This window comes from Hypanus sabinus, chromosome 4 (assembly GCF_030144855.1).
Source record: "Hypanus sabinus isolate sHypSab1 chromosome 4, sHypSab1.hap1, whole genome shotgun sequence".
NCBI lineage: Eukaryota > Metazoa > Chordata > Chondrichthyes > Myliobatiformes > Dasyatidae > Hypanus > Hypanus sabinus.
Window position 1 is genome coordinate 47,205,015 of NC_082709.1, and position 27,311 is coordinate 47,232,325.

Consider the following 27,311-nt stretch of genomic DNA (forward strand, 5'->3'; position numbering starts at 1 on the left):
TAATAGCCACAGCATTGATGTGGCTGGTCCAGTTCAGCTTCTGGTTAAGTGTAACTCCTAAGCTATCGATGGTGAGGGACTTACTGATTGAATGTGATTCTGATGGAAATCCTATTGAATGGAAAAGGGAAGTGATTAGACTCTCTCACACAGTTAGTTCACACAAATCTGCAATTGGTGTTCAACTTTAAGCTAACACAGCAACCATGATGTTGAGAAACAGGTGTTTTTTGCCACTTAATATTATAGTCATGTATGGAGTGCAGGCAAACTTCACATTATAGCCATTCAGGTTTTAGAATCTACCCTTACAGAATTCACAAATAACGATCAAAAAAGTTGAGATATAGAATAAAAATTGCTCTTACATAACTTAAGTGAAAAAAAACAAAATGTATTTCTCCAATTTGTGTTTCTTGATGCATGTTCAGGTGATGTGGCTTTATATTACAGAAAATTGCAATATGCTGTATTTTCTAGAAATGCAAATCCCTCCCCAACCTCTTAACATAGGTATCACCTATATACTGATTTTTTTCAATATGTTTCCATTGCACACCAAGTTTATACTTGGGATTCTAAAAATACACTCCAGGAAAAAGGTCACAACTGAATCATGTTATGATTCTTCTGATCATAACATATTCCAGCGTATCGACGCAGCTACAAAGAAGGCACGACGCTGGCTGAATTTCATTCAGAGCTTGAGAAGATTTGGTATGTCATCAAACCAGCTGAAAATTTGAAAATACCGTGGAGAGCATTCTAACTGGCTGCTTCTTCATCTGGTATTGGGGGGGGGGGGGGGGGCGGTGCTACTGCACAGGATTGAAGTAAGCTGCAGAGGATTGTAAACTTTGTCAGCTCCATCATGAGCATTAGCCTCTGTAGTATCCAGGACGTCTTCAAGGAACACTGCCCTCAGAAAGGAGGTGTCCATCACTTAGGACTCCCATCCACCCAGGTCATGCCTTGTTCTCATTGCTACCATCAGAAAGGAGGTACAGAAGCATGAAGGCACATAAATACTCAACGATTCAGGAACAGCTTGTTCCCATTTGCTATCTGATTTTTCAATGGACCCATGAACCTCACTACTTTTTTATTTCTATTTTTGCACTACTTAATTAATTTAACTATTATATATATTTACTGTAATTCACAACTTGCTTTCTCTATTATGTATTACGTTATATTGCTGCCGTAAAGTCAACAAATTTCATAACCTATGCCGGTGATATTAAACCTGATTCTGATCACCATAGATCTTTAGCAAGTTGGATAAATGTCAAGGCATCAGGCTAGATCATGAAAAAAACTCATCTGTAATGGTTTCAAAAGCTAAATAGCTTCTGGGATTCATTGCCTGAGCTCGCAGATTAAGAACAAGCTATCATAGTTTTGCAGACATCTGTGAAGCTGAGCCAAGAAAATATCTTCAAATGAAAAGAGACAACAATGAACAGACTTTTAACTTTTGATGGTTCTTGCTGCTTTTCTGATAAATTAACATCAAAGCCCTAATATCAAGCACAGAGTGAGAGAGAAATTACTATTGCTTTTAGCAGTTTAAGCTTTCATAGTACAACATGGATAACAATAATTCAAAAAATAATTTAAAGCAAATTTTATTATTTTTAAACTTACTCAATAAACCATCTGCATCCCTAAAGGAGGTAGATTTCCAAACTGGCCCACTTTTAGCCAGAAGTGATATATCTTTAAGGCGTCCATGCTGACCAATTCTGTTGCCAAATCCTCCAGTGGTAACAACTGTATATGGGCCAACTAGTACAGAGCAATGGGCAAATCTCCTCAGATGAGGGCTCTGTGTTTCTGTCTCACATAGAGAGACTGAAAGTTGCAATGAATCAAGAGTATCTAACTTGGTGCAGAAATCTGAAGAGGAAACAAAAGTGTACATAGACTGAAAAAGAAAACAATATTTAACCAATGTTCAAAAGAATGGCAATACCATTCCACATCATGGTTTCAAACAGGCACCCACCAGGTTGAATCTTCCAGCAATTTTAAATTTAATTCCATGCCCACAGGAATGCAATTATTGTGAACATTACAACATAGGTTTACTCAGACACAAACACAAAAGACTAAGATCTTTTGCTGAATTCTGCATCAGATGTGGATTTTTTTTTCATGAAACCTGATACTGAAAATGTCATGCATTTCACTTCTCAGGTTCAACTCCTGCCAATATCAACATCGGATCCATTAATATACGGTATCTTCTTCAGTCTTTACATTCTTTTACATATTAGACCACTGCTTACCTACAGTCTGCTGTTGATAATGCACTTAATGTCACATTTTTAATGATTTTTAGCACTTTAATTGTTAAAATGTTTTAATAACCTTTCTTTATTGAATCACTGAACTTTAATAGTTTTTGCATTCATCAAACGTTTCTCAATATCAGGGACATTCAGAAGCATTCAAAGCCCTTAACATACTTAAAAGCAGGCAAGACCTGGAGCATGGCATCTGGCGATCATATTACAACACATCAGTTAAAGAAAGACGTTTTAACTGCTGCTGGTGCTTTGGCAGATTTTCTATGATTGACAGCTGCATGTAGTAAAGATGGTTAGGCACCAAAGAACACATCCAAATTATTATCCTTTCTAGTTTGTTACCATGTGAAATTTTGCCGACCTTACCTGGATGAGGAGTAAATGGCAGATACTTTATCAAATCTCCTTTTGATGCACACAGAATCATATAGTGAGAGCACTTCAGATGCCATTCCTTGGTCAAAAGGAGATGATGAGAATGAAAAGAAACATTTGTCAAGTTAAGCAATCTTTAAAATATCTATTTTTTAAAATATTTAACATTCTGTGAAATAAACCTGTAACAATAGTGTCAAAGATGTTTATAGAAGGGGGCCATTATGTCCATCACATCCTTGCTGGTACATATGGATTGAATTATTTATCTGATTTATGTGGATAAATATTAATGATTGATTAGTTAGGCCTCTTCAAAGTGAATTTTAGCAGGTGTTTATTAACAGCATATATTTACTTTTATTTCTAATTTCTCTTGAATTCTGAGTCTAATAGCCCCTCTAATGCCATTTAAGGTGAGAGGAGGCACATTCAGAGGAAATGTACTGGACAACGTCTTTCTCAGTGATACGTGCCTGAATGTGCTGCTCAGGGTGGCAGTGGAGGCAAATATGATAGAGGGATTCAAGAGGTTCTTATATGTACATGAATTTACAAGAAATGGAAGGATAAGGGCATTGTATAGGCAGAAGGGATTAGTTAGACATTTGATTACTCATTTATTTAGTTCGATTCATCATTGTGGGGTGAAGGGCTTGTTCCTATGCTGCACAGTTCTATGTTTTATGTTCATTCAAGGTGACATAAGGATTCAAGTACAAAAATGATTAAAACGTCATAGAAAGGTAAAGGAAACAGAAAGCTAAAAAAATGGATGAGAGTGCACTTCCTGGCTAGACCCATGCTGGACTACTGGAAGTGATTATAGGCAACACATTTTAGGAAAAATATTACGGTCTTGCAAAGAATGCAGCACAGATTTATCAAAATGATGATAACTCTCCAAAGGTTAAAGTAACAAGGACATGTTAAATAAATTAGACTATTTTCCTTGAATTTAGAAGGTTAAGAGTTGATCTGACTGATGCTTTAAAGATAATAGAGGAAAGGTAAATGAGAGAAACTATTTTTGCTATCTGAGGAGTCTGAGACATGTGGACATAATCTACAAAATTAGAGCCAGGCCTTTCAAGAATGAAGTGAGACATTAAGGGATGCAAGAAAAAGGCAAATATCTGAGTTTAGCCACAGATCGGTGATGATCACACTGAATAATGGAATAAGTTCGAGACCCCAAACATCCCACTGCTGATCCAATGTTCTGGGTGAAATACCTTTTAAAAACAAATCACTAAGTAGTTTTTCAGTCTACACCTTTCATAATTTTATTTTCAAATATTTTCCACACAAGTTTTGAGTTAGGCTGGTCTATTTGAAAATTAAAGCATAGTTCTAATCTTTTCAAACAGTTGATATATCTAAGGTTAGATTTACCTCATACTCATCAAAAGGTTCCAACAATTCTATCCTTTGCTTCTCTTGCTCTGGAATATATCTGACATAAAATTCGTTCATGTCAATACAAAAGCATTCCTCCCAGCCCTGAAACAGACACATAAAGAAATGCAGACAAATAAGTTTATCACTTTGACCAGACTGCTTCTGCATATTAATCCCGACATAAATTCTGAAGACACAAACTATTGTATGTAATACAAAAAAAGCACCACTCCCTAATACTCTGCTTTCTGTCCCTTTGACAACATTATATTTACACAGCCATGGGATTAATTTTCCTAATGTCTACCAGGCGATACTTGAGGTATCAAATGCTACATGAAACCACATCTACAAATCAACTGCACTACTATTACCCACCCTCTCTGTTGCTTTGTCAAAGAATTCAATAAAGTATGCTGAACTTAACAATTAATTCTGTCTCCAATTATTTTTTTTTTCTTTAGAGGTTTCCCAACCACCCAAGTTGACTGATGGGTAGCTGCTGTGTTTATTAACAACAAGAAATTCTGCAGATGCTGGAAATCCTGAGTAACACACACAAAATGCTGGAGGAATTCAGCAAGGAGAGTAATAAACAGTCAATATTTCCAATAAAGACCCTTCATCAGCTCTGTACATTCCCACCTGTTATTTTAAATTATGCACATGTTATAGGTATTGTAATCAATGTGTTGTATTGATTGAGCAGTGCATAAGTCAGAATCCCATTGCAGCAATTAACTGAATTCAATAAAACAATAACTTGGAAGCCAGCTGTGAGAAAAAATTGTGAATGCGCTGAGTTACTGAGAAAGTACAAATTGTCTACTGTACCCTGGACAAATCCGCACTGTCATAGATATGCCTCCTACTGGTTTGAGAACCTGTAGATGAATAAAACTCCTGCACCTGAACCAACTTAAAGAACTTCAATGATTCATACTGCAATAAATTTGCTTTTAGAGCACTTGTTGTTGAGTGTCATTCGGTCGTCATCCACTCATGACGATCCTATAGATAGTGTAGTTGTCAATAGGGTTTTCGTGGCAAGATACGGAAGTAGACTGCCAGGCCTTTCTTCTGCACAGATACTGCTGCTGCCCAGCTTGGGACCTGGCCGGATTCTAACTCAGGACAATCTGCCTCTAAGCACAGAACTGATGCCACTACACCACTGGCCAGCCCTTTCGACCACTTACACCATCATAAAGGAACTTGTCAGCCCTACCTGATTTGGGGTATATGTCTCCAGTTCAAAAGTACATGGTTGACTTGTACAGTCTTGGAATACCAAATATCAATTTGTTTGTGTTGCCAATGTCCTAACACCAAATGTAGAGAAAATTCTCCCAAGAGTTCAGGAATTCAAAACTACCTGAGACTCAAGTTTTCTTTTCTCTTACATTAAATTTCAAACGAAATCTAACCTACTTTTACAAAGCAAATAGTAAAGCAAAGTGTTAACTAAATAATCACAGCACTTTCCCTTTGTGCAGGAAACAATAAGTTCAAGTTCCACTCCAGAATCCTGAGCACCAAATATTGGCTGAGAGCATACTGACAGAGCCACCAGCTTTCTCATGAGACATTAAACCACGATCTTCACTGGTCCTTCAAGTGGACACAGAAGATCCCAAAGCACTAATTTGGAGAACAGTATCCAGCTGTCTTGGCCAATATTTACTTCTCAACTAACACCACTATGTCAGGCCATCTGGCTACAAATGCATTACTATTTGTGTGACTATGCTATGTGAAACTGCCTGCTGTCAACAGTCGAAGTTCACAAATACATGGAGGAAATTGTTGCTGTTACATGAAACAGGCTGCTCAACATAAAACAATGGACAAATCCACACTGTCATAGATATGCCTTCGTCTACTAGTTAGAGAACCTGTAGATGAATAAAACACCTGCATCTGAACCAAATTAAAGAAATTCAATGATTCATACTGTGAAAAATTTAGTTTTAGAACACCTACACCGTCATAATTATAATAAATGGAAAATGTGCAATTCTCCACTAACCTCTTTCAAAAAACGAATCTGCTGAGCCTCCTTTCCAGGGAACTGAACAAGTGCATGCAGAGTGGAGTTCAACTGCACAAAGTGCTGCTGCATCACTTGACCAAAGGGATCATTTGGACGTATCTGTTCATAGACAACAAACACTGCTGTCGAAAATCGCTCCGCAGCCCAACGGATTACAGCTGAAGAGCTAGATAATAGTTTAACTTCGTCAGTGAGCAAACAGAAAACTAAGACTCTTCATTTAATACACCAATCCTCTGAAAATGGCCCAACTTGATACAAAAAATGATTTATTAGAAAAGATTACCATTCCATTCACAACTGCCCGCTGTTTCTCTGAGTTTGGATTTGAAATTTCTAAGAACAAATAGCTGGAATTGTCAAGGTCAACTACAAATGATAAGTTGTTCTGAGAGATGTTCAGGCACACCAAGATGATAAACACTGTAATTTTCTTTCTCTCAGAAAATGAAATATGGACTTTTGTCAGTGGCAATTGATACCAGTTAACATCTGTGATTCTTCTATTGCTCATTTTACACATTTAAAAAATTTGTAGGACTTTAAAAACCATAATACAGTGGATTCCAATTAATTGGGACACTTCGGGACCAGTAGTTTTGTCCCAATTAAGGGACTATCCCAATTAGCCAAAGATTCATGGAAATAGTTAAAAAGGTACACAAATGACAAACTGAGTAACAACTTATGTTTTTAAACAAATTAGAAGACTAATGATACTACTACAGTAATATAAAACTATGTATTAGTTCCCAATACTTGTCACTGAGGAATTCAGCTGTGTTGCATTCTTTGAACTGTAAATGAACAAAATCAATATAATTAGTGTAGATAATGGACTGCCTTCATACAATGCTGCCAGTGATTGCATCCTCCAAATTTTCATTTTCATAGTACGTTCAAGATGACTGTCAAATTCTTTAAGTTTCTAATTTGTTGAAGTAGTGAAATCACTTCATCTTCACACCGGGCCTTTTCTGGCACCTCCAAGCCAGAATGCTTGAAACTGCAGTGAGCTAAACAGTTCCAAATTGTCTTACTGCTCAATTCTTGCCAACTATCAGTGACAAAAATCACTGATTTTTAACAAAAATGCAGACAACTGATGCAATTTAAAAACTGTTTGCTTGAAGTATGGTGTTGTGTCTATGGCCATGCAAGTCACATGGTTGATGCTAGTTAGAAACTCTTTATCAACAGTCTCCAGCCCCATTTAAGCACGCAGTGTCCCAAATAAACAAAGGGAATCCTGCCTATTTTCTTGATTAGTTTTTGTTCTTTAAGGGTTATCCCAAATAAGTAGCTACCTTGATTTACGATTGGTCCAATTAACCAAAATCCTCTGCCATTCAAAAGATTACATTCTTACATCTATGAAATGGATAGCATTTTTATTTACCTGGGTTCCTCTTCCTGGAATCTACAATAGTCCTTTTAATTGAAAGTGTAAGTGGCTGGCTGCAACTCCTGAAGTTTCAAAACTATTCCTCAGCTGTGCTTGGAGAATGAATTTTATCAAACTGCAATTATTTTCTACCTGCTTCTAATTATCTGGAATACATTAACTTCAACAAACAATGAGCACCAACCTCAGCTACTAATTGAAGTTTAAGCTTGAAAATCTCCCACTGACCCAATTACAAAGTTTAAACACCTTAACTATATTTTTCCACTTTCTCTCAATTTAATACCAGTCCAGTAGCTTAGAAGCTGCCACAGTTTTCTAATGAGAAACTTCTTTGCTGCTTACTCCTTCTAAAAATAGTTGCATGGTCATTGACAAATCCTTCAAATAAACTTACAAATCCATTGTAGTTACCTTTCATTTTTCATATATGTCAGCACAACTTCTGACAGCAATAGCGTTGGGCAAGCATAGTTTAGGCCAATTTCCATCAGTGTGTTATCTAACTTAGTTATTTCAGTGAGATCAATACCTAGAAGCTTGTAATCCATACTGTACAGATGACCTGCAACTTCTAAAAAGAAATCCAATTATAAAGTGCACCAGACAGTTGGACATTCAAACAAAGGCATTAAGAAAACATTTTTTGTAATATACTGTAATTTAATGTGAATTGTTCTAATTCAGTTTATTGCATCACTGAACAAATCAGTATCCATTATCTATAAAAGACAAAATGAACTTTCATTGTGCATATTTTGTTAATTTTATATTTAAACATTTTCTGCATCTCTTGCCAATAAACATAACATAATGAAACTTGAAAAAAGCACACCAAGCAATTTTCCTTTAAAAAATACAAAGCTCAGTGATTGTATTATGCTGACAATAAACCTGTTTAGCAAGAGGGCCTTATTTAACTTGTCTATTGTATCAGTGTCAAAAGCTGCACCAAAGTCAGCAAGCATTTTCAATGAAGCATGTACTTGCAAATCAATCATACCCATTTGGGCAAGTCCCATTTCGTCAGTGCAGCCTATAAGCTCCACAAGTTCCTGCTTGTTCTTAATCAGAGTGGCTTTGCGTTGAACGACATCTGGAAAATCCACCTCATACATAATTACATTTTTCAGCTCACCACTTGCCTTCAGCCGGAAGTACAAGGAATCACAACCAGCTCCAAGTGAGAGGATCTGCAGAACACATAACAAGCTCTAATGTACTACCCTTAGTCACTGTCAGAACACAAATGTTCATACAACTCCGATTTTGATTTAAGTATACAAAGTCTCACAGTTTAGTTACATTTATGCTTTTGAAAAGAATAAATTTGCAGCAGATGCTTGTACCTGAAAATAAGCATGGACAACACATTATAGAACATTTTGAATATTCGATCTTGAAACTCATACTGTGCAAGTTACTAGTCACACCTTAATCAGTTTGTAAGATCTGGACATCAATGCTTGGGGTAGCATTTAAGGCCCATTCTTTTTGTAATAAACAATGTAATGGAAGAACTCAGTAGGTTGAGTAACATCAGTAAAAGAAAAAGAACTGTCAATATTTTAAGCCAAAGGCCTACATCTAGTCTGAGAGTGGACAAGGGAAAGGGCAGACTGCCAGTATAAAGAGGAGAGGGGAAGTGATAAGACAGGAGTTCCAGGTGATTGATGGACTCAGCTGGGGTGTAAGATATTGAGCAGTTTGTATCAGGTAGTGATGGGAGGTGAGGCGGAGTTAGGAGCATGGTAGATGGATGAAGGATTGAACCAGTCACTGCTCCGTGACCTCAAGACATTTTCCTTTGTAATCACAGGAAATTTACACTTGTTCTTATATCTCCTCCCTTACCATCATAGCTCTCCGGTCACCTGCTTGGTGCTACCCACCTGTCACTGTGCACCCTTCCTCAGTGATTCCTCAGGGAATCACCCATTCCCTCTCTCCTCTCCTATTTGGTGCTAATTACCTGTCATCTTGCACCCTTCCTCAGTCCACCCTGGGCACTTAACTCACCATTCCCTCTCTCCTACTTATAATGACTATCTCCCCCTTCCATGCTCAGTATTCATGCTGGTTTCTGACCCAAAGCATCAGCAATGCCTCATCTCTCACAGATAATGCCCAATCCACTGACTCCCTCCAGCAGACTGTTTATTGCTCTGGATTTCAGCATCAGCAGTCCCATGTGTCTCCTAACTTCCATTGAACTGTGCGGTTAGTAAGACCATTTTGGAGGCCTTTAAGTGACATTCATGTTTGCAAGCCAGGAGTCACATGAGGCTAAACAGGACAGATTTTTCCCTTGAAGGACATTAGTCAAACAGATGGACTTTTGCAACAGTTTTTACATTTTTTTAAAGTACAGACTATTAACTAAATATTATATTCCCACAGCAACCACAATGGGAAGTGAACTTGGTTGTATGGATTACAAGCTTGATAATTTAACATCTGAATTGCTACCATATTTTTAGTTCTATGAGGTACTATTTACCGTAACAAAATGCAGATTTATATTTGTGTTTCCTTTACATCCAACTATGGATAGTCTACCCAAGGGAACTACTAAACAGAAAACTAGTTGTTTCCTCACAGAAACAGAGAGGGACGAAAGAAACTAATTCAGTGAGAAGAGCCACATAATGATATTAAGAAATGTACATTGCACATGGTTCACCTTCTTTTTCTCTCATCAACTCAATACATTTAGTATTGCTAAACTAAATAATGTTAATATTGCTTTAATAAGTTATTTCCATGGATAAAACACAATAAAAATAGAATAAAACAATGTACTCACTTGTCTGTAAGGGTAATCTTTGGTATGTTTTAAGAAGCAACGCACACTATAATCCACTGCCTTTGCCCTCACATAGTAGCCACTTTAAAGGGAAAGAAAAAATTTCCATTTACTGTGATGCAAAAAATATATATCAATGTATTTGAATAGACATCTCCCCAAGGTTGTTATTGTTAAATCTTTTAGATTTAGCTGACTTGGACTCTGCGGGCAGAAAGGCCTCCTTCCTGTGGCATCCTTTGTGGTTTTCAGGAGCCAGGGTGGTGTTCCCTCTACCACTTGTCAGTTTGAAAATTTCTTGCAAAATGTCAAACTTCCATTCAAGCCTGAATTCATTAAGCCTGAAACAGAACTAGCAACCCTAATTGCTTAAAGCATTTCTCAGCTTGGTTCACAACTCTCAAAATGTTGCATGATTTCTTGGTTATTAACAGCCTTAGCAGTGTTCTAAAAAACACATAAAAATTACTACCCATCTGAAGCCTTTTTTTTGCTGCTTTATATTTGATCTAGATTCTGTGACTGGCTTTCACATACTGCCACAATGTCAAGGACTCTGTTCTTTGTGGTCCAACAAGGTGGCTAGCAGGATACAAGAACAGCCAAATTTACCTATAGAAGTGCAAGGAGAAGACTGACATCTATCAGTGAGAACTTTATCTGAATAACCACCAGGTTAAAAGTAGCTCAAGGTCTCCATAATAACCAACAGTTGTGACAAGACCCATTGTTACAATGCTACAAATTTAATTTATTTTCTTCTAATTATCTATGAATATCTTAGCACATTTCTAATCATGTCAAAAGACAATATTAGGCAGAATCTTTTGATTGTCATGAGAGAGAAACAAAATCCATTATGACTAGCTTTGTATATTGTGGTGTATTCTAAAGTATTTCATTCATAAGAACATACATTACAGATGCCCTAAATTCTTATATTGACACAAATGCAATATGTATCTTCATTGTATCGCATCATCTAACTTCTTACAGACTTCTAAACTGACTAATACTACCTTCCTTCTAAAACTGCCTGTCCTCATCATTAATAAAAATATATGGCCAGAAATCAAACAAGGAAAGCTTAACAATGGATCCTAATTTTATATTATTAATTTCATTTATATCGTTAGTTTTTATTAATGTTCATAGTTCTTTAAACTGGTTCCTACAAAGAATAGATTTACTCTCACTTTAAAACGGCATAGATTACACTCAAATAATCACATTGTCAAGTTTGCCAATGACACAAGAGTAGTGAGGCTCATCCCCACAACAACGAGAGTAGAGGAAGAGGTGGAAGAGCTTGAGACTTGGTGCCAGGCAAATAACCTCTTCCGAATGTCAACAAAACAAAGGAGATGGTTACTGACTTCATGAAAACTTGCAACACCCCCCTCCCCTTTATATTGGTGATACAGCTGTGGTAACTACAAACAGTTTCAAACTTCTGGAAGTCACATCTCACACAACCTCTTGTGGTCCTAGAACACATTCTACACAGTCAAGAAAGCTCACTAATAACTTTCTGAGGTGGCTGAAAAGAACTGGACTATGCACATCCATACTTACGTCATTCTACAAATGAGCCATAGAGAGCATTCTAACAAGCTGCATCACTGCACTATTACGGACAGGAAGGCTCTACAATGGGCAGTCAAACCTGCCTGACACATCACTGGCACCAGCCTACCCACCATCAAGGACATAAATACACAAAAGTTGCAGGAAAAGGGCCAGTAACATCACAAAGGATCCTATCCACATTGCTCATGGACTGCTTGTCCCACTCCCACCAGGAAGGAGGCTACATAGCATCCACACCAGGACCACCAGACTCAAAAACAGTTACTTTCCACAGGCAATAAAGTTGATCAACAGCTCCACTCAATAACCCAGCTCTCCAAGTTCCCAATCTCCACCACTTCATTATTTTCTATCAGTCTCCTTATGTATAGACACTCCCGTGTCTACCATCACTTTATGGACATACAATCAATCTATGTATATAAGTTATCTTTTGTACTTATATTTATTGTTTTTTTTTATTATTGTTATTGTGCTCTTTACCTTTTGTGTTTTTTGTGTGCTTTTGGTCTGGAGTAACAATTATTTTGTTCTCCTTTGCGCTTGTGTACAGGAAATGGCATTAACCAATCTTGAATTTTTTCATTCACTAGACATGCTAAAAAGCATTTGCTAAGCTATACCATCATAGACTCTGCTGAATTAACTAGTAGCACCTGAATTTGTACATTAAATTCTACTCTGGCTTCAGCACTTTCAACAGGGATGTGCTGAATCATCTTGAGTTTCCACTCCACTTCTCCCTGCTGGGATTATCTGCAGTCCGTATGGGATATAACTACATTGTGAAAAGCATGCTAATGCTCTCATCATATGGCTCGACTTAAGAGCAGTTTTTTTTCTCCTCTTCTATCAGACGTTTGAACTAATCAGATCAATCACACCCCCTTCCTAGTGTGTTCTCATTCTCTTAACTCTGATTCTCTCGGCTATTCTGTTGTCACTTCAGCATCTTTTGTACTACTTCAGAGCTACACAAGAGTCTTCAGATTTATTATTAATCACACACACATCAAAACATATAGTGAAATCTATCATTTGCATTAACAATCAACTCAATGAGAATGTGGTGGGGGCAGCCCACAAATGTAGCCACACATTTTGGCGTTATTGAAGCATGCCCACAATGTTCAGCAGAACAACATGCCGTCAACAATCTTTCCACCACTCTATTGTTTTGCACCATATTTATTTACTATACGTATACCATTTACTCTGTGAGCTTCATGCAAGCTAGGGATTTCACTGCATCCTGGTGGATTTCATAATAAACTAACCTGATCTGACTCACACCTCCGCAACGGCTGCTTCTGTCAGGTATGATCCACAATAGAACGTACTCAGTCAATTCTTTCAGAGGGTTGAGGAAATCATTAAAAAGCACCAACTTGTTAGCAAAGCAACTCTCAAATATAATTATACCAAAGTCATCACCCTCAATGTGCAAGGTTCAGGGTGCCAAAATAATTTTGCAATGTAACTAAAAATATATAATACAGTACCATACCGATTTATGAGTGGAGCTCTTCTATTGGTTTTATGTACAAATCCTTTCAGGAATACATCAGTGAAGTAGCCCAAATTGACCATTGAATACTTGCTGACAATACTGCTGTCGTTTGTACCCTGAACCTGCAGGAAGATCAATAATGATAGTGAAAATGGGCAACTTCACAATGCTGAAAGCAAATAAGCATACACATCTGCCCACGTACATGAATGTCAATTTTGAGTGAGAGAGTGTGTGTGTGTGTGTGTGTGTGTGTGTGTGTGTGTGTGTCTTTTGCAATGTTTTTTATTAGGTTTGAATGGTATGGTTTGTCGAATTTTTTACAGGCAGCTGCAAAACCAAGGCTTGATGTATGGACCTTGCGATGCAGTCAAAAGAACCCAAAATATCACTGAAATTAGACTGCAGGTTCAGTGCAGATTAGAGAACAGCGAAGTAAAATCTTTTTGATACAGTGAAGTTTGCCTAAAAAGCACATTGTAATAACAGCTCACTATTTGCATATCGCTCTAGTTTCTTTTTGGCAGCCTTTATTTTGCATTAAAATTTAATGTTAAAAATATACAAGCTAAGAGCCTGCATTAACTGCAAGTAAGATTGCTGCATTTCTGTCAACCCTTTTATCATCAGCATATTCCTGCAGTAGATTTTCAAAGATAGTTTAAAAAAAAATTCTTCAGGATCTGGGCAAGACCAGTATTTATTGACCAGCATTCTGTAGTGGTGGTTTAATAAGCAATTTCACAGATGCTTTAAGAGTCAATCATGCTGGTGGATATGGTCAAATACAAACCAGATAAGGAAAAGACAGCAGAATACACCCCATCCCTTCAAACCTTAATGGACATTAGTGAGTTTTTACAATAATCTGGTTGTGTTGTGGGCATTGTTGATTATTAACTGAAATACCAAAGTGATGGTGATGGGATTTGATGGAGGTCTCTGGATTGTTAGATCAGCCTCGGGATTATTAGTCTGAGAATTCAATCACTTTATGATCACTGAATACCTAGTCTTCTTACACGAAGCATTTCCATACAGCACCTGCTTGTCTTCCTATAAATGGCCCCTTTAGAATAATTATGAATTTACTTTTAGAGTTGTCTCATAGTTCCTGTAATCCAGATTCAATCCTGATCACTGGTGCCATCTCTGTGGAGCTCGTACATTCTCCATGGTGCTTCTATTTCCTCTCTCTACATTCCCTATGTGTATTGGCAGAGGTGGGGTGGGTGGAGTGTTGCAGTGATAGAGACTCCCTAGGTCAGGGGTCAGCAACCTTTACCACTGAAAGAGCCACTTGGACCCGTTTCCCACAGAAAAGAAAACACTGGGAGCCGCAAAACCCGTTTGACATTTAAAATGAAATAACACCGCATACAACGTTTTGTTTTGCCTTTATGCTATGTATAAACAAACTACAATGTGTTGCATTTATGAAATTGATGAACTCCTGCAGAGAAAACGAAATTACATTTCTGCATGCAACAAAAACATTTTGAACTCCGAAAAAGAGGTTGGGTTGAAGGTTACTTTTAAGTAAAATACTCAATGTCTATTTGAGTCCTTCTTGTATTTATGAAAAACGCCAAACTTAAATTTGCCGCCAGCAGCAAACCAAAAATAACGTCAGCCAGCTGTCAACCTGAAAAATAAAAGGACTATTTCACTGAACAATGAAAACATATGAATATATGTAAAGTAATAGGCAATTAAAATATTTATCATACTTGTTCAGGTTGACTCACACCTGACAATGCAGTCGTATTCAGTAGGGATGGATCGATGCTTAGGGGAGTGACCGGGAAAGATAATGTGTTTTTTTCCCTCTCTGAACTCACAGAAGCGTTTCCCAAACGATGTTTGCATTGCGATGATTGCAGAATGTAAATACTCCGAATTTATCATGTCGTGACCTTGTTTGAACTCTCTCAAATTGTGGAAGTGAGACAATGTGCCTTTCTGTAAATCTCTGGCAAGCAACGTCAACTTGCGCTCGAATGCCAAAACATCCTCCAACATGTGCAGGGCTGTACGTCCTTACCCCTGAAGAGCTGTGTTCAGCGTGTTCAGGTGCGCTGTCATGTCTACCATGAAGTGTAGCTTTTCCAGCCACTCTGGCTGTTCCAGCTCAGGAAAGTTGAGCCCTTTGCTGCCCAGGAAAGTTTTCACTTCTTCCAGACACGTGACAAAGCATTTCAGCACCTCCCCTCTGGACAGCCAGCGATAAAAACACGTTGTAGCGGTGTGCTACACGCAGTCAGTAAACTGCAGTCAAAGATAGCTTTATTCGAACTAAACAGCCTTGCTTTTAAGCCTCCCTCAACCCGCCCCCCATGGGCGCGGATGCTGCAAAAGACACGTACTCACAAACCCCCGTAGGCTATCTCCCTTAGCCTGAACGCTGGCTAATTGTGAGCCGGTTCGGATGTGTCAGGAAATGGGTCGCCACAACGTCTTATTTAGATTGTACAAGATCACCATAATCTTCAAATTTAGATTTACATTTCAAAAACTAACAAACTAACATAAAATACATTTTAATTAAATACTGACCATGTAGCAGTGTGCTACACGCAGTGCTAAAATTACGACACGGAGTCGGTAACCGCCGTCGAAGGAAAAAACTTTATTCGAAATCCTCAGCCTCACTTTTAAGCCTCCCTCAACCTGCCCCCCCATGGCGCAGAGGCTCCAAAGCTCTGTGCTCGCAAACCCCCGTAGGCTATCTAATTGTGAGCCGGTTTGGATGTGCCAGGAAAAGGGTCGCCACAACCAATTATTTCCCAAAGCAACAGGGAGCCGCAGCATAGACGTAAAAGAGCCACATGTGGCTCCGGAGCCGCGGGTTGCCGACCCCCGCCCTAGGTTAATGGTGTTTTATAGTCGTTTCCTCACATGAGCATGCAGGCAGAATTACCATTAAACATGATTAACCTAGAACACTGTGGTGGTGCTGAACTAGCAGGCTGTCCAGACAACTGAATGTTATTCCAACACACTTTTAATACTCTCTTTTAGATATTGCACGACCATATGATAAAATCCCCAGTAAGTCGGAAGAGCTTGTGACAACCAGGGCCCAGGTGAATTAAAAGGGACTGCAAGCATCAGTAGCTAGATGAGGAACTGCCAAGATTTCCTAAAATCAGAGAGTGAATTATCATATTTTATTGTAATGAGATTATTGTTGGATTAGTATAAGTGTGTACTTGATAGTTGGCAGAGATTTGATGGACTAAAGGCTTGTTGCTGTGCTATTTGGCTTTTGATTCTCTATGTCTGATTGATTTCCATAAGTTTTATTGCAAGATTATAACAAGGACAAAGAACAGAAGGCGGGGTATTAGTAAACAATCATTTCTTAGTCTGGAGGGAATGTGCAGTGGTGTTTCCCACAGGTTCCAATTAGAGCCACTGCTGTTCTCGGTGAGGTCGTGCAAATGGGACACAATTTCATTTTGTAGGTAATATAAAAATTGGAAATATAACAAGACATTCAGAAAAACTGTACATATTTTAGGATGATGTCAACATTAGAGATGGGCAGAAAGATGGTAAGTAAAATTTAGCACAGAAAAGTGTGATGCCATCCAATGTGAACTAAAACAAAAGCAAAAGTGAAACAAAAGGCAAGTTAAGCAGCATATTGTAGCTAAAGCTTTGAGTCAGAGAATCTGGCCAATTCTGATGGAGGATTACTTACTTAGCTGAAATATTAATATATTCTCCCCTTTGTGTGCTTGCCACACCTGTTTTTGTTAAATTGATAAATGAACTAAATTGAACATTCTAAAGGAACTGAGAAACAGGCAAGCATCTCAAGCTTTGAAGTTAATGGCTGGCCCGATTGATCAAAAATATAATTTTAGCTTTATTAAAGGAGGAAAAATGTTCCAAAAAATGACAATTGATTTCAATCTTTGTAAAATATTGTGAGGCCTCAGCAGGAACAACTTGTTCAAATTGAGGGAATTACAATTTATGAAGTGATAATGATACAGTGCAGTAACAATGGTCCATAAGAAGGTTGAGGGACTTCAGCTATGTAGAGTGATCATAGAAAATAGAGTTGTCACCTTCACAGCAGGCAAGAAGAGAAATTTTTAGAGTTATTTAAAATCAAGAACTTTTTTTTTTACAGAGGATATAATTGAACCGGCTGGACTAGGGGGCAAGAGGTCCTGAGTTCGAATCCCGCCAGCTCCCTTGCACGCTCTCCATCAGTGACTGGGTTGAGTGTCGAGCTAGCAAATTGACTTAGCTGATTAAAAAAACCTGGAGAGGGATGGACTTCGCCAGGTTTCAGATGCCCAAGACACGCTGTACGATGAGCAATCACCAAAAAGATCGGTGCAAAAAGCTTGTTATGATGGCGCCCCGACGACTCCTCCAGGAGTTAAGGGCGCACACACACACACACACACACACACATAATTGAAACTATCTCTTGGATTGTAAAAATAAGTAACCAGTCAGAGATTAAAAGTGATTAGCAGTACAACTAGAGACATGAGGAACTTTTTCAGTCATGTGTATCAGCCTTGAAATCAAAATCTGAAAGAGTAGTTGCTACAGCTAAGCAGCAGCAACATTGAAAAGGGAGTTGAAGAGATAGCTGAAGGGTAAACAGAAATAAATATATGAGTGAATAAAAGGCAATGGAGTGGGATTTATTGGACAGCACTTCCAAATAACCAACTTTAAGTATAATAAACTGAACTGTCTCTCTATACTGCATCATTTTATGAATTAATCAACTGTAAGAATGTGGGAGTACAGAATATGTAATACACATCTCATTGTACACATAGCAGCATATGATCAACAAGGATAACATATGAAAAAACTAAAAAGATCCATTACATTTTAATAAATAATAAATAAATAAGCCAAATATTTTATCAAAATGAACGATTGTCAGCACCAATGAGTGATTACTATGCTAGATATTGAGAAACTGTCACAATCCATAAAGATCTGCTGGGCCTTACACAACCCTTTCTTTAATCTATAATTTGTAAGCAACTTCACCAATCTTGCTACATTATCATTGCAAGTACAAGTTACTGCAAGAACTCCATCAGATTACTAGTTTGTGCACGTGCTCCAGCATAGTTTATTGCAGCATGTAGTATTTTCACACCAAGTTATATAGCACTGACTAAAATAGAATTTCCATGATAACCAAATATAAGAACAAACCATTAGGAGCAAGAATTGACCACTGAGCCCCTTGTGCCTACTTAGATTTTGAATGATCATTTACCTCAGGGCCACTTGTATATGCTAATCCTAACAAAAATGATTATCTTAAACGGATTTTTTAAAAAACTAGCTTTAAGAAACATAATGCAACACACCAGCTTATTAATAGTTGAAAAAATAAGGTGCTTCTGGAAGCCAACAGATATGCTGAATCATTCCAACAATTTTTGATATTAAACATTTGATAGACATCCCAAACTGGTCAACAACCATTTCCAAATTATTTATAGCTGCAATTCACATTTTTTTTTACTTTTGACAATTTCCGTCAATCTTCCAAATCAAAACTATAGCATTATTTGATAAAGTAATACAGTTGATGAAGAAAATATATCTAATGATGTACGTAGTCATCCAAAGGACTTTCAATAAGGTGCTACATAACAGGTTTATCAGCAAAGCTGTAGTTCAAGACTTCAGAAAAGGATATTAATAGCTTGGAAATGAAGTTGGTTGTGTTACGGACAATAGAGGGTCATGGTGAATGGTTGTTTTATGAGCTGGAGGAAAGAGTATTGTGGAACTCTGCAGAAATCCATAAACCGTTGCTTTTTTATAATGTTTATTAACGATCACAAATGACCTCCTTGAATGCTATAATCATTCTGTGACTCCACTTGACTACTCATTGTGCTGATAATGACAGAATGTGTGATCTGTCAATATTGTAGACTTGTGCTAATTCAAAGATTTTATCTGGAATTATGACACGTCATACATCCATTCACAGGGACTCATTTGCAAAGTATCATTGTACAGTGCAAAATTAACCCCTTTAGCCATACATTATCCCAGTTTTGAAATCTGTGATACATAAATCACAGAAAATTCTGGAAAGGTAGCACTTGAAAAGAGGAAGAGACTTAATGTATTAGGAAAAAGATATGCAGCTATTTTTCACTGCTGGTTTCACAATCCTTAGAACCTTTACTGTTTTGATCCATTACCTTTCAACCTCTAAAATATTTTTCAGTGCACATTTTTCCCCTATCTCATTAATCTACCTGCTTATTCTGTTAACAGCCACAGTTACAGCTGCATAAAAGTAATTTTCTTATCAAATGATTTTTGCAATGCATTACATTCAAACCAAATGAAGGTGGCATTCTCCATATTCCTGGATTAAATTAAGTAGGATAGCACAGTGGTGCAGCTAAATAGAACTTCAGGCTCATAGATCCAACTCAGGTTTACTCCTGACCTCTGGAGTATGTTATGTCAAATTGTTTCCAATGAATCCACGGACATTCAATCACAGATCATATTCTGTAATGTATTTTCCTTCTTGTTCTGCAGATATGATGGATCTTGGGAGCAGGATTTTGATTAACTACTGAATACAGTTCAGTAACAGGTTGAAGTGCTGAGGTTCAACCAACTCAGAATACAATGAGGCAGTAAAAAAGATGGGAACATTATTCATATGACAATTTAATAATATGACAATGATAAATCTGTCTAGCTGTGTTAATGTGTGGCTTCTCTACCCAAATCCCCATCTAAATAGATGATCTTTCATCCCTTTTCCCAGACTGGCTCAGAGTCATAGAAAACTCAGCATAGAAAGAGGCCCTACTGACCATTTGTCTGTGCCAAACCATTTAACTGCCTAGTCCTACCAATCTACACCCAGACCATAGCTCTTTATATCCCTCCCATTCATGTACCTATCCAAACTTCTCTCAAACTTTGAAATCCAAATTGCATCCACCACTTGCGCTGTTAGCCTGTTTCACACTCTCACCACCCTCTGTTCCTCTTATACATTTCGCCTTTTACCCTTAACCCATAACCTCTTGTTGCAGTCTCATCCAACTTGAGTAGAGAAAACCTAAATGCATTTACTCTATCTGTACCCTTCATAACTTTGTGTACCTCTATCAAATATCCCCTCAATCTTCTATGTCCTGAGGAATAAATTTCTAATCAATTCAATCTTTCCTTATAACTCAGGTCCTCCAGTCCAGGCAATGGGCTTGTGAATGTATTCTGTACTATTTCAATCTTATTTACATCTTTCCTGTAGGTAGTTAAGCAAAACTGTACACAACCTTCCAAATTAAACCTCACCAATGTCTTATACAAATTGAACATAACATCCCAACTCCTGTTCTTAATGCTTTGATTTATGAAGGCCGATGTGCCAGAAGCTTTCTTCACAACCCCATCTACTTGTTGACACCACTTTCAATGGACCTGTATTGCTAGATCCTTTTGTTTTACCGCACTCCTCACGGCCCCTACCCTAGCGGGTCCTCCTAAAGTGCAACACCTCACACTTGTCTACATTAAATTCCATCTGCCGTTTTTCAGCCCATTTTTCCAGCTGGTCCAGATTCCGCTACAAGCTTTGACGATCTTCTTTGCTGTCCACTAGAGCCTAATCTTGGAGTCATCTGCAAATTTGCAGATCCAGTTAATCATATTATCATCCAGATTGCTGCTAGAGATGACAAACAACAATGGATCCAGCACCGATCCCTGCAGCACACCACTAGTCACAGGCCTCCAGTCAGAGGCAATCATCTATTACCCACTCTCTGGCTTCTCCCACAAAGCCAATGTCTAATCCAATTTACTACTGCATCTTGAATGCTAAGTGATTGAACTTTCATGACTAACTTCCCATGCTGGACCTTGTCAAGTGCCTTGCTAAGTCATGTACACAATATTCACTGCCTTGACTTCATTAACTTTCTTGGTAAGTTCTTCGAACTTGATTGGTTGGATATGAACTACCACACACAAAGCTATGCAGAATATTCATAATCAGTCCACGTCTATCCAAATACTCAGAGATCCAGTCCCTTAGAATACTTCCCAGTAATTTTCCCACTACTGATGTCAGGCTCACTGGTCTATCTTTAGAGTCTTTCTTAAACAGAGGTACAACATTGGCTATCCTCCAATCCTCAGTACCTCACCTACCGCTAAGGATAATTTAACTATCTCTGCTAAGGCCCCTGCAATTTCTGCACCTGTCTCCCACAGGGTCCAAGGGAACACCTTGTAAGACCGTGGTGATTTGTCCACCTTTATTTGCCTCAAGACATCAAACACCTCCTCCTCTGTAATCTGTATAGGGTACATGACCTTGCTGTTGTTTTCCCTCACTTCTATAGACTCTGTGTCCATCTCTTGAGTGAATCACCATCAGCATCATTATGTGCCATGCCATATGACGTAGGCAATCATGGACTCCATGACTATGACTGTTCTTGGCAATTTTTTTCACAGCAGTGGTTTACCATTGCCTTCTCCTGGGCACTGCCTTTATGAGACGGATGACCCCAGCTTATTATCAATACTCTTCAAGGATTGTCTGCCTGGCATCAGTGGTCACATAACCAGAACTTGTGATATCCATCGCCTGCTCCCATGACTTCATGTGACCCTGATTAGGGGGTAAAGCAGGTGCTACACCTTGTCTAAGTGTAACCTGCAGATTAGTGGAGGGAAGGAGCACCTTACACCTCCTTTGGTCGAGATGTATCTCCACCATAGCAGCCCAAGTAAATACAGATGCAAAAAAATCCATCTCCCCCATCTCTTTTGGTTGCACAAATAGATTACCACTCTGATCTTCCAGAGGACCAATTTTCTGCTCTTAACATACCTGTAGATTCTTCTTCACCTTATCTGCTACAGCAACTTCATGCCTTTTAGCTCTGCTGATTTCTTTCTCTAGTGTTCTCTTGCATTTCTCATACTCTTCATTTGATCTTACATGCTCTGCACCTCCTTTTTCTCCTTAACCAGGGTCTCTTGAAAACCAAGGTTCCCACACTTGTTATTTTTATCTTTTAGTCTGAAGCTTTGTACTCTCAAAAATTCACTTTTAAAGGCCTCCCGCTTACCAAGTACACCTTTGCCAGAAAACAGCCTGTTGCAATCCACACTTGTCAAATGCTTTCTGATACCATCAAAATTGGCTTTTGTCCAATTTAGAATCTCAACCTGAGGACCATACCTATCCTTTTCTATGAAACTAATGGCATTATGACCCTAGATGCAAAGTGTTCCCCTACATAAATTTCTGTCACTTGCCCTATCTCGTTCTTTAATAGATCAAATATTGTACACTCTCTTTGGGACTTCTATGTACTTTCCAGAACACATCTGACAAACTCTATCCCATCCAGTCCTTTACAGTATGGGAGTCCCAGTCAATATATGGAAAGTTAAAATCATCTACTATCACCACCTTACATTTCTTGCAACAGTGTGAGACCTCACTACAAATTTTTCCTCTAAATCCCATGGACTGTTGGATGGTCTATAATACAGACTCAATAACATGGTCATACCTATCTTATTCATTAGCTCCAACCTCTAAGCCTCACTAGATGAGTTCTCCAGTGCGTCCTGACTGAGTACTGCTGTGACATTTTCCCTGACTAGTAATGCCACACCTGCCCCTTTAATCCCTCCTACTCTATCACATCTAAAACAACGGAACTCCAGAATATTGAATTTGTCCCTCTGCAACCAAGTCTCACTAATGGCTATAATATAATTCCATGTGTTGATCCATGCCTTGAGCTCATCTGCCTTTCCTACAATTCTACTTGCATTGAAATATATGCAGCTCAGGACACTAATCACACCACGCTCAACTTTCTTCCTGTCTCTGTCTGAAGTCTAAACAACATGTCTCCACAACCACTCCACTGGCACTCTGGTTCGCATCCCCCTACAACTCTGGTTTAAACCACCCCCACGTAAACTAACAAGCCTTCCTCTGGGATATTAGATCCCCTCCAGTTTAGATGCAAACCTTCTCTTCTGCACAGGTCCCACCTTCCCTGGAAGAGTGCCCAAAGATCCAAAAATCTTACGCTCTCCCTCTTACTCGTTAGCCACCTGATAAACTGTATGATCTTTCTATTTCTGGCCTCACTAGCACCTGCATGGGTAGCAATCCTGAGATCTCAACCCTGAAGGTCCTGTCTTTTAATTTAGCACCTAATTCCCTGAACTTACTTTGCAGAACTTCGTCCCTCTTTCTATCTATGTCATTGGTACCTACATAGACCACAACCTCTAGCTGGTCACCCTCCCACTTAAGAGTGCTGATCCTGAGGTGTTGTTGACCCTGACATGCAGGAGGCAACATACCATCCAGGAATCTTGGTCCTTGTCCACAGAACCTCCTTTGTGTTCCCCTAACTAACCAAGATACCCAGTATCAAGAGACCTTGTTCCTTGGCATTTCACTGACCTATTATTTAGCAGTCCCTTTGCACTGACTCATCTTGGCACTGCCCGAATCATCAGCTATCCACAGACAGAAAGACCGACGAAAGATTCAATTACGTCCCCTGACCCAACTCCAAATGATTGGCTATCGTCGTGGGGTGTCACAGCATCATAGAGTTTAATGCACCACCATTACACCATCAGGGTCCGCAGTTTAAATCCGCCACTGTAAGGAGTTTATACATTTTCCCTATTACAGTGTGGGTTTCCTCCGGGTGCTCTATTTTCCTTCCACATTCCAAAGATGTGCATGCTAATTGGTCACATGCATTTAATGGGCAGTGCTAGATCCAAATCCTGGTGGTTTTATGCAATTTAAGTTGCCTTATTTCAACATTCTGGATTTTATCTTTCTGATATCACACACACGATTCATGGAACCACAGAAGTAGGCCTTTCAGCCCACCACATCTATGCTAACCACTCAAATACCAATGTATACTAGTCTCATTTACTAGCACTTCATTCTATGTGATGGTGAATTAGATGTTTATCTAAATACTTAAATATCTGCTTTTACCATCTGATCAGGCAGTGCATTCCAGATTTCAACCACTACCCCTGTGAAACAGTTCGTCCTCAGGTCTCTGTTAAACCTCTCACTCTTCACGGTAAATCCACTTTTAGACAGCTGGCATGGGAAAAGTTTATGGCTATCTGTACATGGTTTCCTTTTAACCACCTCACAAAGCTCAAAGGAGTGGGGATAGAGGTGTATTAAATCAAGATGGGCAGAAGTAGACTAAACTGTGAGAAATTCTGTTGTCCATAAGTGGGAGCATAGGTTTGTAGTAAGGGGCAAGAGAATTAGAGGTGATACAAAAGAAAGCAAGGTTGTTGGGGTTGAGAATACACACTCTGATGAAAAATTGAGATTCTTACAGCATTCAAGTATTTATACAAGCACTTGAATCACCAAAACAAATCTGACTACAGAAAAAGTGCAGGTAAATGGCATTAGTGTAGGTGTGTACCCATTTCTATGCTGTATGCTAATCTGATTCAATCACAGTCTGAAGAAAACCCCTACTTTCTTCAACAGAACAAGACGAACAAGTGTTCTTTTAGTTCTGCCAAGAATGACATACAGCAATCACAAATTCAAAACACTTTAATAGAACAGTACTACACAAGCAGAGACACTTTGTCTGAAATTATCTAAGGTGACCATGATGCCAATTTCAACAATTCCATCTGCCTACATGCAATCACCATTGTGCCTTCTCTGGCTGTGAATGTGTTTCTAAATGTCTTTTAAATGTGGTTATCATATCTGCTTCTAGCACTTTCCTGGCAGCACATTGCCTTCAACTTTCTCCCTAGAGAGGAGGATAAGTACACTCACTCTTTTTATCATGGTTAGAGAACCCAGAACTAGAAAACAGAAATTTAAAGTGAGAGGAGAAAGATTTAATATTAATTCAAGAGGCAACTTAAAAATAACACCGAACGTGTCATCTATGTGGAATGAGCTACCTGAGGAGGTGGTTGAGGGAAGTACAACAACATTTCAACATCAAAGTGAAAGTAAGTTTCTTATCAAAGCACATATGTGTCATCATATAGAACCTTGAGATTCATTTTCTTGCAGGCATTTACAGGAAAATAAAGAAATACAATAGAAATGATGAAAAACTACAAAGACTGTGCAAAAGACAAATAGTGCAAATAAAAATAAACTTGAGTACATAGTTGTGGAGTGCTTGAAAGAGAGCCTGTAGAATCAGTTCAGCATTGAGCTGAGTGAAGTTATCCGCATTGGTTCAGTAGTCTGATGGTTGTAGGGTGCATTTATATTTAAAAAAGCCAGTTGGACAGGTGCATGAATTGGAAAGGTTTAGTTTATGGGCCAAACACTAGCAGATGGGACAAGCTTGGAAAAGACACCTAGTTCAGCATGAACCAAACTGGACTGAATAGCCTGTTTCGCTGCAGTATGATTATATAACTATCACTTCAAATATACCTGACATTTCCACCCCAGGAAAGAGAACCTAACAACCTATTCTATCTACACTTTCCAAAATTTTTATACAATTTTATCAATTCACCAGCCTCATAGCTCCAGAGAAAACAATCCCAAGTTTGCCCAACTTTTTATAGCTAATACTCTCACATCTAACCCAGATCTTGGTGAACCTCTTCTGCACTTTCTTCAGATTATGTGTAATCTTAATAGATTTTCTGATCCAAAACGGATTATTACATAGAGCTTTTTGTCAGTATTACAATATTTCCCCATCTTATCAAAACACATCCCTAATTACATTATATCTACACTTGACCTGCCAGTCAGATTCCAGATCTCTCTGCTAAAATCCACAGCCTTCATCATCACTGCAATTCAAATCACGAGTTTCTCAGCAGAGACAGGAGCACATACACTAAGTGAACGATGCAGGTAGGGTAGTACTGAGAGCGCTGCAGCGCTCAGATGCATCTTTCAGATGAGATGCTGAACAGCGATGCCCACTCCCAAAAGAAATGAGAAGGTCCCATGGCCTCTCAAACCTGCTCCATTGTTCATAAAGATCATGGCTGATCATTTACCACTGCATCAATGTTGCTTCAATATTCCCATATTCCTAGAATAACATACTGTCTAGAAATTGATTCCGGGGATGGTGTGACTGCCATGTGCAGAGACGTTAATGTTAACTAGATTTACATTCACTGGAGCTCAGAAGATCGAGAAGGCCTGCACTGCAGTCTATACACTCCGCTCCATCATCAGTGGAAAGAATCTTCAACCAGTCTCAGTGCACAGCCTTGCCCTCACCCTCTGACTCCCTAAAAACAGAACTCATCCCTTCGACTGTGCTGTACCTCCACCTTATGTTCCCTCTACGGAGCACCCAGGCGCCTGGAGCTGGCCCATTTAAACACAGGGACTGAAGTGAAATCTGCCCAAAGGACTTGCAATCCCGCCCTTTATCACAGAGCGACCATCACTCACAGCTGCATCCTTCCCGGCCTGCTTCTTACTCCTGCATCTCTTATTTAAGGCGCTGACTGGGTGGCCCTCCTCACTCCCATCCCGCAAGCTCATTGCCGCAACAGGCTCGACGCATGCCCACAGCTAGGGAGGCCGGCCGAGATTTGCACATGCGCACTGCCTGCGAGGAATGCGCCTGCGCAATAAAAAGGAAACCGGCTCAACGCCATGACGTATTTGCTTTGGTTCGCGCCGCAGCGCAATCTCTTGCCGGTAGTAGTACTGCACCATTACAGAAAGGTGTTGGAGTTTATTTTACTCAGTCTTTCGAAATAGACAGCAGTACCAACAACAGAGCTACGATTCTTTTAACAGAAAAGGATATCATAAATGGGGA

General features: G+C 38.9%; 1 protein-coding gene across 5 annotated transcripts in view; it reads right to left on the reverse strand.

Moving 5' to 3' along the window:
- Positions 1-27,072, reverse strand: part of lcmt2 (leucine carboxyl methyltransferase 2) — a 53,449-nt gene extending 26,377 nt beyond the window's left edge. For 2 of the 5 annotated variants that reach the window (XM_059967015.1, XM_059967014.1), the window contains exons 1-9: positions 26,936-27,049; positions 13,450-13,574; positions 10,353-10,434; positions 8,550-8,739; positions 7,961-8,120; positions 6,118-6,307; positions 4,083-4,190; positions 2,679-2,766; positions 1,648-1,899 (exon numbers count right to left, since the gene is read on the reverse strand). In XM_059967015.1, coding sequence (XP_059822998.1) covers positions 1,648-1,899; positions 2,679-2,766; positions 4,083-4,190; positions 6,118-6,307; positions 7,961-8,120; positions 8,550-8,739; positions 10,353-10,434; positions 13,450-13,574; positions 26,936-27,028 — 1,288 coding nt within the window. In that variant the 5' untranslated portion in view covers positions 27,029-27,049. Of the gene's footprint in view, positions 1-1,647; positions 1,900-2,678; positions 2,767-4,082; positions 4,191-6,117; positions 6,308-7,960; positions 8,121-8,549; positions 8,740-10,352; positions 10,435-13,449; positions 13,575-26,647; positions 26,892-26,935 lie in introns of those variants that run through there. The other 3 variants (XM_059967012.1, XM_059967013.1, XM_059967016.1) reach the window with 3 other exon arrangements.
- Positions 27,073-27,311: the final 239 nt, after the last annotated feature.